Raw genomic sequence first — 13,752 nt, 5'->3', positions numbered from 1 at the left:
ACTGTGTGATTGCATGTCACTTAATCTAGTTATATTAATCTACTGTGGCAAGGTCTCATGTCCCTACTGAGCGGTGGTTGCTCATCACTCACTCTTTTTAATTTTTCAGATGAATTAGTGGGCAAGACGATGACTAAATCGATTTATGCTAAATTAGATGAGAGTAGCAGAGCTTTATTTATTTATTGTAAAGTTGTAAGATTTCATATCTATTTGTATAAGAGAAGTTTATTTTAAACCCACGTTTCGGCATCTTTTTATTTTATTTTAGTTTTTCTTTTCTCACGCACCGGGCGCGGGGTTTTCGCCGACCCCCGGGGCGTGACATGTTGGGTTTGGACCCCAAAAACCCATGGATTTGTATTGTGATAATAAAGCTGCAATTGCAATTGCGCATAACCCTGTGCAACATGATCGTACAAAGCACGTGGAGGTTGATCGACATTTTGTTAAAGAGAAGTTGTGACACGACCCGACCCAATTTTCGCTTTGGAATCCGAGCCGAATCCTGTGCGTGTCCGACACCTGGCGAATGTCGGGCACGAATGACCTTTTAACCCTTTCCTTTTTTCAATTTCTTTTTAAATTTTCTTCCGACTTCTGCCGAAAATTCGGCAGAGTCTCCCCTGTATTTTGACCATACCCAAAGTCTTCCACCTGTCAAACAATCTCAAAAATCCTACCAACGGCCAGACTAATTCAACAAACAGATCTTAACTCCAGTTTCTCGAGTTCAACAAGATATCAGAGCATGTTTATACAAATTACAGAACTAAGAAAAGTTAAAACGGGGTCCTACGCTTCGGTGGTGGGGCGGGAGCTAGGATGATGGCCCGGGTGGTTTCCTTCCTTCTTCTACGGCTGCTGGTCAGAGCTGGCTGGACCCTTCGAAGGTCCCTCCTGAGGGTTAGCTAGACTCATGGTGCCTCACTCGAAAGATTTGGTGGAGAAACGAGGGAGAACGAATGGCTTGAAGTTTGGGTGAAAACAGGCGAAAAACTTCCAGTTTTCGGCCGATTCCCGGCGAGCTGAGGTCGGCGACAGGTAGGGGAAGGACGGCGGCGGCGAGCTGGACCGAATGGCACCGGTGGCGAGGGTCGCCGTGCCCTGTGGCGGCGACGGCAGAAGCTGAACGGGGGAGGGGGCTGGCTCGCGACGGGAGAGAGAGAGAGAGAGAGAGAGAGAGAGAGAGAGAGAGAGAGAGAGAAGAGAGAGAAATGAGGAAAGAGAAGAGAGAAGAAAGAGATAAACTCTGACTTTTTCCAAATTACCGTTTTGCCCTTCGCGGTATTTTGATCGTATTTTCTTCTTTAGAACTCCGATTCGGGTCTACTCCGTGTCTACGGACTCGTTTCGCCGTGCTCTACGCAACGGCGCAAGTGGAACTCTCAAATTCTTTTCCAATTAAAAAGTCAAAATTTTCCCCATTAAAATATGCGAGGGCAAAATCGTCTTTTGGCTTGAATAAAGAAATCTTAATTTTTAGATATTTTGGTTTGGGTTCTTACAAGTTGGATGCTTAAATGATTTCTTTTCCGTTTATATCATCCGAGTATCAACTGGTAGATGTTCTTACGAAAGTTGTGTCTACTACGCTCTTTATCAACTCAATTGACAAGTTGGGCCAGCGTGACATCGTTGCTCCAACTTGAGGGGGAATGTTAGTGAGATCCTAGATTAATTAGGATATAATCCTAGTTTATTAGGATTATATTTCTTTCCTTTTGTACAGATATTGTGTAATTAGGATTTTATCTTATTTCCTAATTTGACCCTACTAGATTTACATCCTTGTACTATATATACCTTCTTTTGGAGAATGAAATATAACATGAAAAATATTCTATCCATATTTTTTGACTACTATGAATATTAAAGAATCTGAAAAAAGCATGTTTCAATTAATTTTTCATATCTTCAAAACTTTAAATCCATTTTTGATCTGCTAGATGACCTTAAAACCTTAAAAATGGCCTTACCTCACTATAAAGAAGTGAATTATGTTAGTTGCGTCATTCCCTATGCGGAAAGATATTTTTGGTTAAAAACGGACACTAAAAACCCCTAAAACATTATAAAACATTGAAAAAGACTTGGCACCCACAATCCAAAGACAAAAAGACAAAGCTCCAACTTGTAAATCATGGAAACTGTAACATGTGCGCAACCTTAGACTCTGTTGACTTGGTGACTGCAGAACATTTTCTTTTATGGTTCCAGAGAATGAAATAAAATTTTCCAGTCACTACAAATAAATTAGTCCTTCTTGTTCACCCCATATTGCAAATAAAGTCCTGCATTCTTAAAAATTTCTAAATGATCGCAGCCATGTTTAGACTGATGATTTCATCTATAGCTATTTCATAACAATTTTCAAATTTCGTAGGTCCCAGTTCATCATAAAAAATGTGAGAAATTTAATATTATTTTATTTAATATTAATTTTCTATTTGAATGGAAATTAATAAAATTCATTGGGTTAAAGACATGACCCTTGGGTTATTATAATGGCTCATCTTCAATTGGGGGATGTCAACTCTTCATATGTGTCTGAAACCCTATCATTTGGTTCAAAGTTCCTTGTGAATTCCAGTGCTTCTTTCACAAGGAGGGGAGTCGTTGTATCCTGGGAGGCGAACGCTAGTGAATCATAAGCAACAGTGTGGGGCGTAATTCGTCTTAAAGTCAAAGTTTCCAACACTTGCCTCGACTCAATTAAACTACATAGTATGAATGGGTATGTGAAATTGCCAATGTAAAGTTTAGAGAAATAATCCTATGAAGTTATATGCTAGGTCCCTTAACTTTTTAATGTGGGACAATACTCAATCATGACCGGCTACTACACTTTATGGATTTTTCTTCAAAGAGCTTGGAAATAATAATGGAAGATTCACTATTATACCCAATATAGGGGTCCAAATTATAAAAATACCTCATATGAAATGGACTTTAGAAACACACTCAAAACTCATTTACAACATAACAAAGAGGCTTTTAACTTCTTATAAATTACAAAACTGCCATCAATTTATTAAAACAAGTCCAACCCCAAAATCTCATAAAAATACCCAAAACACTCAATATGGCATCAAAGTAATTTAATAATCAATATTAAATTCAATAAGGTCAGCTGTCTTTTTTTGAGTTTGTTTATAGAAATTCAATGGTGTATGATTTATCTATAATATTAGTGCCAAGAATGGGTATATCACTAAATATCTCAATAATAAACTCAAATGAAAATTATCTAAAATGGACATACTTTGATGCTTGAAGGAGTCAAAAGAAAATTGCAGCTTCCAAGTAATTACCCTGCATTATAAAACATTGAAAAAGACTTTGCACCCACAATCCAAAAACAAAAAGACAAAGCTCCAACCGTTAAATCATGGGAACTGGAACTTGGAAAGTAGCAGAATTTCCATGATTCTGAACCTTAGACTTAGACTTGGGTCCATCCTGGAACTTGTGCCCAAAACTATACGCAACCTTAGTCTCTGTTGACTTGGACATTTCCTGGTCACCAGAAATCTGTGTGGTTTTGTGAGTGCGAGCGTTCTCTTTCATGATCCCATTGCACCGAAAGAGTTGATTTTGTGATTCAATTAAGATACATTCATAGAATAGCAAAATAATTTACCTTCATGAATCATGTGATGGCAGTCAGTTTATCGGCCCCCTTGAATCTTTCTCGTTGATGGGTATATTTTATATCATATATTTAATCTCATTCTTAGTATATTTTGGTTAATATTTTGGAAGAATTTTGATACTTTGAATTATATTCCCAATATATGACTTTCGACTTCCTCTAGAAAAAAACATAATCAAATAGACGAATTTTGGAGCAATTCCAGTTGGAGGATATTCATGAATCACTTAGCTTGATCGTATCGAAATTTCAGATTTTTCTACTAGGCATTATTTTCTGGCAATAAAATAAAGGAGCGGTGCTAGAATAATGACATTTTGAGCTTTTATTGCGTTTTTGGAGCCCAAGATGACCTCGGATGGGTTCGTGACCTTTTGGAGAAGTGTCCAGAATGTTTTTAATCTTTAAAACAAGCTATCTTGCGCCAGATTTGGAGGAGATTTGAGGCCAAAACGTGGCTGGGCAGATTGTCCTAATTCAATTTGGATTTTATATCCTAGTATTATTTTATTTTAACTTAGTTTCATTGTGGGGATTGGGCAGCTAGGTTTTATGAGGTATTTAAGTTGGTTTTCACAGCATTTTTGAGGGACTTCTTTTTGGCTTTTGAACGTGGCATTGTGGAGAGGAATTGCTAGGGTTTTGGAGTTTTTGCGACTTTAAGGTATTTTCATTATTAATAATATTCTCCATGATTTCAGTTATGAATATGCGTAACTAATTTTCTTTTGCTAGGGTAAAGCCTTGAACCTTAGCATGAATATGTAATTTTTATTTACTTGCTTATGATTGAGTGCATGCATACTTTGAATTGTTAATCACTGTTTTAAACTATCTAATTGTTTTAATGCATGATCACCATTAGGATCTTTAGGAAAGTAATTAGATGCAATTTTGGTCGGCAAGTTCCCTGAAATTGATGCAAGCTTCTTGTGATTAATAATTGTAATTTCACTTAAGATAAACACCACGTCTTAAGGGTTGCATGGTTTTTCAAAGGGTTTTCACAAAACGTAATGAGTCTTTCATGTTCATATTTGATCCGAACGTCCGGACGGGTTGCATGTTGGATATACGTTCTATGTTGGAGGTTCCAAGTATAATATAAATTAGGAAAACCTAACCTTCAAAGTGGCATGTGCAAATCATAAGTAATTGGTAAAAATTCATAGGATTGCTAGGTGATGGTGAAACCGTAGTGCTTTTATACATTGGTATTTGAAACTTCTTCCTTCAATCGTACTTATTTTCGTTTAAAATCTATTTTTAGTATCAAACAATTTCAGAATCATCATTCTCAGCCTTTAATTTCAAGTAGTTAATTGGAAATTGTTTTTACATAAATTGCTAAATAGTCCCTAAGGAGAACGACCTTGCATGAGCATCTATACTACAATAGTCTTGTGTTCTTGCAAGTATTTTGTGTGATTTTCACCCTATTTGCACATGTACTAAAAATCCTATCACTCGTCAACACTGATTGTCCATATGAACATGACTTAGTTTTCTTGGACCCTTAATATTCCACCTTTATTAATCTAATTGTTCTCAGTTTGTTTCTTCTTTAAATAGTGATTGCGTAGCCACATTGGTGTTAGAAAATGGAAATGGCTTTTACTGCACAGCTGCTTCTGCTGTCCTCATTGTTTCTACAACCAGTTCTAGTGCTTTCCCAAACTAATGGTAGCATAGCAGTTGGTGGTTCTCTTACTGCAACTGCAGAAGGAAACTCCTCCTCATCATGGCTTTCTCCATCTGGTGATTTTGCCTTTGGATTTCGGCCACTTGGAAACAATGATCTTTTCTTGCTTTCAATATGGTATGCCAAAATACCAGACAGAACCATAGTTTGTTATGCAAATAATAACCCTGTAGGTGCACCTGCTGCACCTCTGGGATCAACTGTGAATTTGACTGCTCACAGTGGACTAGCGCTCACAAGTCCCCGAGGCGAAGAGTTATGGAAATCTGAAACCATAGTTGGTGTTGTTGCCAATGGGGTTTTAAATGATACCGGCAACAAAGAAGTTAAACTAGGAAAAAATGAAAAACAAAAGCGACTGGTCGTGCAAACAGTGGCGACCAATCGTTTTTAGGCAGATTTGTTTCCCCTGTTTTCGGTTTCGACCTCTGTCCAGTTTTTGACCTATAACTTTCCAACCATTTGTCCACATTTCACGTTCTTTATACGGTTAGATTCAGCACAGAAAAACGAAGAACTCAACGCAGACCAAATTGATTACAAGAAAAACCCATTAAGTTCAAAGAGAATATGAACATCACAAGAACCCTAATAGCATGATGTTTACATTAGGCATTCAAGAAACCAATTCACATGGATGATTCTTACTTCATCCATTTGTTGCTTAGGATGACATGAGGATACACATAATCTCAATAACCTTAAGAAGCATGCTTTTAAAGGTGATCAATCAAAGAAAAACATACATCAATGATAGATTATTTTAGTGAATCAATATCTAGAAATTCATACACTCAAGCATCAAAACAATAGAGTATTCATGTTTAGGGCTTCAACCTAAGCCCCAGCTATGGAGTTTAGTTCCTCATACTTATTTCAAATACAAATTTAAAACAAAACTAGAAAGAGTTTACAGATTTTGTGAAAGTGATGGAAGCTCAAGGTCTTCAATGGTGAAAATCTTCTTCACTTCTTGCTTGGTTGCACCTTCTTCCTTCTCCCAAGCTCCCCAGCTCCCGAAATCTCTGCAAAATTGAATGAATGATTTCAAGAATGGCTGATGCCTTCTTTGCTCCCTTCTCTCCTCCTTTCCAACTCATTCTTCAATATAAAACTCCACCTTTTGTTAAAGCCTTTAGCATTGTGTCCTCCTTGTCTCCTTGTCATGCTGAAGTTTTGTTTTTAAATATATTCCAAGGCTACCTTTGACTCAGAAAATCCCACTTCAATAAGGTATTCATTGTTACCAAATGGTATGGTAACAAGTAGAAATAAGATGACATCAAGTGGAGGTGAAAGCTGGCCCAAGACAAATCTCTGGAGCTATGGTAAAATTATGGATCAGTTGGATAGGCTATACTTGTCCAATGGAGCTCAAATTCGGATGTTATAGTCAACATCCATTGGAACAAGTTTCATGAAGATCTTCACCTTATCCGAGCACCGGTGCATGCTGATCCAAGGCCAAGAAGTTGACCTACGAAAATGAACAAAAACAGAATTTATAACCAATAATGCATTTTTAGCTCATTTTCATTCTAACCAAGGTAAAACCTATGAAAACACAAAAAGGAAGTAAAAAAGCTATAAAATATCAAGAACTAACTCAAAATATTTGGTGAATAACATGATAAATCATGTGTAAAAATGAACCCAACATTCCTCCATGTCCATCCCCACATACCACCAGAACAGGCTGAAACCAACTTTGTTTGTATTGCATTGCATTGCAGCCAAGGTTTTACTGCCAGTACTAGCTTATTTCCTGCTTGTCAATCTTGTTCTTGTTCTTGTTCTTGTTCTTGTTCTTTTTTTAGTTTTGATTCTGTGATCACACTAGTTTGTAGTTCTGCATTGTGATCGCTTCTTAGATATATGCTCTATTTATGTAATGGAAATTATAGATTTTTGTTAAGAAATATTGTGTCATAGATTTCATTAGCAATTGGCTTCAACTTCAAATAATCAAATTAGATTTTCATAGCAACGCTCATATTTATTACTATTGAATTTTGACTGCTACATTTAAATGGTTAACAAGCTCATATTTATTACATCTTTTGGCTTGGAAGGATGGAAAATTCGGGTCAGCGGGTCGTGTTCTTTTCGTGTCCTTGGAGCTAGGGTGGCAAATTCATGTTAGCGGGTCGTGTTCTTTTCGTGTCCTTGGAGCTAGGGTGGCAAATTCATGTTAGCGCGCGGGTCGTGTTCTTGGTCGTGCCGTTGGAACTAGGGTGGAAAATTCATGTCAGCGGGTCATATTCTTTGTCGTGCCCAACTTAAGAGTACCTGATGGGCATGATCATGAGAGATCCGAGACAAGAAACTTTAGTCAGAAGTAAGCTGGGCCAAAAAACAGATGACTTGAATATAGAGACATGGACGCAGAAAATATTTTTGAATTTTCACAAGAGTTAAATATTTCGCATTCAGAGTCTCATCGTCTTCACTTGATGGGGTCTTTCTTCCATCTTTTTCCAATTCTGTCCTAATGCTTCCTACCCTCACAACACTCTAAGCTCAGATTTGACAGCACCCCTTTTATGACTCATTTCCAGCTGTATCCGTCGTTCTTTCTTTTTTTCTATACAACTTTCCATATTTTTAGCTCAAAGGGAGGAAAGAAGGAAATTTTACAACAAAGACAAGAAGTAGAGGTAAATGTTTTCTACCACCAGAACAGAGAAATATTCATAAAGGTACAACAATGAAGACAAGAAGCAAAATTCTAGTAGAAAATATATTCTTGACCCAAATTATTTTATAAAAGAAAAAAAGACTACATTAGTATAAGTGGGTTTGTGAAATTGCCAATGTAAAGTTTTGACAAATAATCCTATGAAGTTATATGCTATGTCCTTTAACTTTTCAATATGGGATAATATTCAATCATGACCAACCGGCTACCGCTTGGATTTTTCTTCAAAGAGCTTGGAAATAATAAACTCAAATGAAAATGATCTAAAATGGACATAATTTGATGCTTGAAGGAGTCAAATAAAATTGCAGCTTCCAAGAAATTACCCTGCATTATAAAACATTGCAAACCCACAACACAATCCAAAAACAAAAAGACAGCGCTCCAGCTGTTAATCATGGAAACTGGAACTTGAAAAGTAGCATAGTATCCATGGATCGTGATTCTGAACCTTAGACTTAGGTCCATCTTAGACTTATTAATCTAATTGTTCTCAGTTTGTTTCTTCTTTAAATAGTGATTGCTTAGCCACATTGGTGTTAGAAAATGGAAATGGCTTTTACTGCACAGCTGCTTCTGCTGTCCTCATTGTTTCTACAACCAGTTCTAGCGCTTTCCCAAACTAATGGTAGCATAGCAGTTGGTGGTTCTCTTACTGCAACTGCAGAAGGAAACTCCTCCTCATCATGGCTTTCTCCATCTGGTGATTTTGCCTTTGGATTTCGGCCACTTGGAAACAATGATCTTTTCTTGCTTTCAATATGGTATGCCAAAATACCAGACAGAACCATAGTTTGGTATGCAAATAATAACCCTGTAGGTGCACCTGCTGCACCTCTGGGATCAACTGTGAATTTGACTGCTCACAGTGGACTAGTGCTCACACGTCCTCGAGGCGAAGAGTTATGGAAATCTGAAAACATAGTTGGTGTTGTTGCCAATGGGGTTTTCAATGATACCGGCAACTTTGTTCTTGAAGATGACAGTTCGAAGAAGTTGTGGGAGTCTTTCAAGAATCCTACTGATACTATATTGCCTGGACAGATAATTGAAAGAGAAGGAAACCTTGCTTCTCGACAATCGGAGACTAACTATTCCAACGGACGGTTCCAGCTACAGTTGCAGCCAGACGGGAACCTGCTGCTCAACTCCGTAAACTTCACAACGGGGTCTACTAACAGACCGTACTATGTAAGCGCCACTACCAAGGGGACAGTGCCAGGAAGTGAAGGTAAACAGTTGGTTTTCAATGACTCAGGCTGCATATATGTCCTGAGAGAGAATGGTGGAAAATTCGCATTGGGAAATACTAGGGTCTCAGCAATGGCCTATTATACTAGAGCAACTCTTAACTTTGATGGGGTTTTTGCTCAGTATGTTCACCCAAAGACTTTTTCTGGCAATGCAAGCTGGGAACCTCTTTGGTCACTGCCAGAAAATATTTGCCTGGATATTGATGCTGATAAAGGTCCTGGGGTTTGTGGACTCAATAGTATCTGCACATTCAGTCCAGCAGATAAGAGGCCAAAATGTGAATGCCCAAGAGGGTTCTCTTTGCATGATCCAAATGACCTATACGGAATCTGCGAACCCGATTTCGGAAAAAACTGTAAAGAAGAAAAATATGATGTTCAGGAGCTAACAAATACTGATTGGCGAACCTCAGAGTATAATCGTTCAGAGGAATTTACTGCAGACAATTGCAGAGAGTCCTGCATTCAAGATTGTTTATGTGGTGTTGCTATTTACAGCAATCGAACCTGTTGGAAAAAGGAGTTGCCCCTCTCATATGGGAGAGTGGATAGCAGTCTACATGCAAGTTGCAACGGCCTACATCAAATTCAGGAAGGACAATTCAACTCGACCAGTCCCTCCATCGCCAAGTCCAGATGATAAGAAGAATAAGCAGACCACTTTCTTGGGTGTACGACCGGTGATTTCAGCTACCGCTCTCGTGGTTTGTCTTGTTTTAATTGCTGCTGCATTTTCTCTTGGACTATACTTCACTTTTCAGAAGAAACAGGTCAGGATTATGCAAAGTGGTTTGAACATAAATTTGCGTCCTTTTAGTTACCAAGAGCTTCACGAAGCTACAAATGGATTCACGGAAGAATTAGGAAGGGGTACTTTTGGGGTAGTTTACAAAGGAATAATACAAAATGGTTCTCAAGTCCAAGTGGCAGTGAAGAAGCTACGCTGCGTGAAACAAGATGGTGATGAGGAATTCAAGGCAGAAGTGAATGTAATTGGGAAGACACATCACAAGAATCTGGTACGTCTGCTCGGATATTGTGACGAGGGACAACAACGTTTACTAGTATATGAACTCTTGAGCAATGGCACATTAGCAAGCTTCCTTTTTGCTGATGTGAAACCAAGTTGGGGGCAACGAATCAAAATTGCTTTTGGAATTGCCAAAGGACTTGAGTACTTGCATGAAGAGTGCAGAACCCCAATCATCCATTGCGATATAAAGCCTCAGAACATACTTCTTGACGATAATTGCACTGCCCGGATCGCTGATTTTGGATTGGCAAAGCTTTTGATGATGAATCAGAGCCACACTCATACTGCCATCCGAGGAACAAAAGGGTATGTTGCACCCAAGTGGTTTAGGAACATGCCAATCACTACCAAAGTTGATGTGTATAGCTTTGGTGTTGTACTACTAGAGATCATCTGCTGTAGGAGAAGCGTCGATGTGGAAAATAACTGCGAAGGGAAAGCAATTTTAACCAATTGGGTTTATGATTGCTACCAAGAAGGAAAAATAGATGCTGTTCTAGATCACAAAACTGAGGCTTTGCATGATAAAAAGAATCTGGAAAAGAGTGTGATGGTTGCTATTTGGTGCATCCAAGAAGACCCGTCTCTTCGGCCGACTATGAGGAAGGTTGTGCAGATGCTTGAAGGAGTAGTGGAAGTGCATGCTCCACCATGTCCTTCGTCATACACCAGTTCAGCCTGAAACCAGCTTTCTTATCAAAGCCAAAGCCAAAGCCAAAGGTATCCCAAAAACTATCAAGGTCATTTCAAGCTTTACACCCATCACTGCATGTGTTCTCTGCATCTGAATTTTCAGAGAAAATCTCTCATCTTGTTCTTTTGCCTTTTTATATGTATCTAAAATTTCGTAAGAAAATTTGCAATAGTATTTTTCTAGCCAAATCCCAATTTGATTTGCAATGGAATTGGGTTTCTGTAGATCTTTCTTTTTTTAAGAATATAAAATTGCAATTGCAACCTGAAAACCACATAGCAATTTTATATATAATCAACTGCAAATATTCATTTCCAAAAGTAAAGAGATATACAACTTCACGCCCAGCGCAAATTCATGACCAATTGGAACCACATTTCTTAACATAATCATAAATAAACCCTAACCCTAAACCCACTACATACTACCAAAAGCAAAACAACAGATTTGGGGATTCTAAGCCCTCTCGCCCCTGATCCTGCGAGCGAGCTGAATGTCCTTGGGCATAATGGTGACCCTCTTAGCGTGAATGGCACAGAGATTGGTGTCCTCAAACAGACCCACCAAGTAGGCCTCCGCCGCCTCTTGCAGCGCCGCCACGGCGCTGCTCTGGAACCGGAGATCGGTCTTGAAGTCCTGAGCAATCTCCCTCACAAGCCTCTGAAATGGAAGCTTGCGGATCAAGAGCTCAGTGCTCTTCTGGTACTTTCTGATCTCCCTCAGGGCCACAGTTCCTGGCCTGAAACGGTGAGGCTTCTTCACTCCTCCGGTAGCCGGAGCTGACTTCCGGGCAGCCTTTGTGGCCAGCTGCTTGCGTGGAGCCTTGCCTCCGGTGGACTTACGAGCAGTCTGCTTGGTACGGGCCATTTTCTCAGATGTGAAAGAATGGAGGATTTGGGTGTTTGGCTAGTGGGAAATTGAGAGAGAAGTACTATATGAACTTGTGATTTGGGAAGTTTTGTTGGGTTTTATTTATAGAGTGAGTAAGCGGGGAGTTTGAAATTTTTGGTGAAATTTTTCTAAAATTTTGGATGAGTGAAGATTGAGCGTTGATACTTATTTGATCGACGGCGTATATTCTTTGTTGTTGTGTGGAGGGGATAGCAATCCGCGTGCTCTTCAAAATGAACCAATAGAATTGGTTTGTTATAGCGGCAATGATATATTTCACTCCCCCTTTCGATTTTTAAGTTCCCGGCTCAATGAAAGTTGGGCTTCCTTTCAAAAATAAATAAATTTGGGCTTTCTTCCAATTGAAAATTTGAAATTTGGGCTTCTTTAAAATGAAATTGACTAGACCCAAATTTGTAAAGGGAATAAGGAGATGGATTCAATTGAACATGTGCGGTTACAATTTTACCCAAACCGGGGGAAGGAAAATATTTGGTTACTTATTCTCAACCAGATTAGTTTCTTCTTTTCTCTTTAATCATACATTGTCAAAACATGATTGTAATTACTTGTTGATGGCTACATTATCATGATTATATCCTTTTCCACACTGAACGAGATCGACTGCGTAAATACTTCTCTTCCATTACTGATTATTATATCAATATTATACGTAATGTTACCGTCACATATAATAATACTCATTTCGTTTTAGTTTCCGTCCATCTTCGAAAGACTAACAAACAAGGAAGCCTCCTCCTCCACAACTTTTCTTCTCTTGCTTTTCGAAGCAACCTCACCGGCTTAACAAATGGAAAGTTCCTTAGAAAGATCTGAGAGCTTCCACACTTTCCAAGTTAGCCTTTTTGTACTGATTTAGTGGAGTAAATGTTGAATTAATGTAACATAAATATATATTATTTCATGTTAAACATATATAGGAGAGGCTAATTGGTATGCAGTAGAACATTGACATGTCGCTTTAGAAGCAAAAAAGAAGCAGAAAGTTGCCCAATTAATCTACCAAATTAACCAACTTTATAGAAAAAGGGCTGAAAAGTTGGTAAAACTCTGAAGAAATTGTGCTGACCTTTTAGATCACTTTATACATAATAAGCAGACAAGAGTGTCTAATTCAGGGGTCAATATTCAAGAATTAAGACTATGACATAATTGACATTTTGTTTTACTAACTCTGCTTAACTAATCTAATCTACCACTTAATTAGCACTTGAATCATAATTGACATTTTTGCATATGACCCTAATGAAACACAAGGGCTGCTACCTGCCCTATATACCCTATACTAACTGAATACTAAGTCAATTTTTCTCCCAAAATAGAATTTGAAAAGAGTGCTACTATTTTCACTCATCGTCCTATTTCCTCACCCACCATGTAAATTTAGAAAAACACAATTCTATCTTTTCACTCACCATTATTTCTAAAATACTCTTTAATTATTAATTCAAGCAAATTATCTTTTTTAATTATTAATAGTTGAGATATAAAGAGGATCAAGTTGTGTTTGACAGACCGTAAAAAGTTTCAAATTTTGGAAAAGACAATGCTGACTTTAGTATACATAAAAGCTCTAAAAAGATTCAATTTAGAAACATGCTAATAGGTCAGATTAATTCTTAATCATTTCCTTAACCTAAAGTAATTAAGGTGATTTGATTGCAAAGGTAATTGGTAGCAGGCAGCAATGCCTCATCAACTTGTATGAAAACAATGAACGATATTGACAAGGCAATCAAAATCAACTATAAGGCATGCATGAAGACAGCTATACAGACAAATAAGAAAAAGTGTATAAATATTAT

At 38.0% G+C, this 13,752-nt stretch overlaps 2 protein-coding genes across 2 annotated transcripts; one reads left to right on the top strand and one right to left on the bottom strand.

The window, feature by feature from the left end:
• The first annotated feature begins 8,601 nt into the window (after positions 1-8,601).
• LOC117633108 (G-type lectin S-receptor-like serine/threonine-protein kinase RLK1) lies at positions 8,602-11,161 on the top strand. Its single transcript, XM_034366793.1, has 2 exons — positions 8,602-9,664; positions 9,807-11,161. Exons 1-2 carry the CDS (start codon positions 8,602-8,604, stop codon positions 11,021-11,023), a joined length of 2,280 nt encoding a protein of 759 aa, XP_034222684.1. The 3' UTR covers positions 11,024-11,161.
• A 139-nt stretch (positions 11,162-11,300) lies between these two features.
• LOC117629893 (histone H3.2) lies at positions 11,301-11,998 on the bottom strand. Its single transcript, XM_034362548.1, has one exon. It carries the CDS (start codon positions 11,900-11,902, stop codon positions 11,492-11,494), a length of 411 nt encoding a protein of 136 aa, XP_034218439.1. The 5' UTR covers positions 11,903-11,998; the 3' UTR covers positions 11,301-11,491.
• Between the last annotated feature and the right edge of the window lie 1,754 nt (positions 11,999-13,752).

The sequence above is a fragment of the Prunus dulcis genome, chromosome 6, assembly GCF_902201215.1.
Source record: "Prunus dulcis chromosome 6, ALMONDv2, whole genome shotgun sequence".
In the NCBI taxonomy this organism is placed as follows: Eukaryota; Viridiplantae; Streptophyta; class Magnoliopsida; order Rosales; family Rosaceae; genus Prunus; species Prunus dulcis.
Note: the sequence above shows the minus strand (reverse complement) of the source record. Positions and strands in the feature narration are given on the sequence as shown.

Bases quoted from the DNA above. Each gene is read 5' to 3' on its own strand.
- LOC117633108 (XM_034366793.1), top strand. From the start codon at position 8,602: ATGGAAATGGCTTTTACTGCACAGCTGCTTCTGCTGTCCTCATTGTTT. The intron at 9,665-9,806 runs GTAAAGAAGAAA...TGCTATTTACAG, and splicing joins ACCCGATTTCGGAAAAAACT to CAATCGAACCTGTTGGAAAA.
- LOC117629893 (XM_034362548.1), bottom strand. From the start codon at position 11,902: ATGGCCCGTACCAAGCAGACTGCTCGTAAGTCCACCGGAGGCAAGGCT.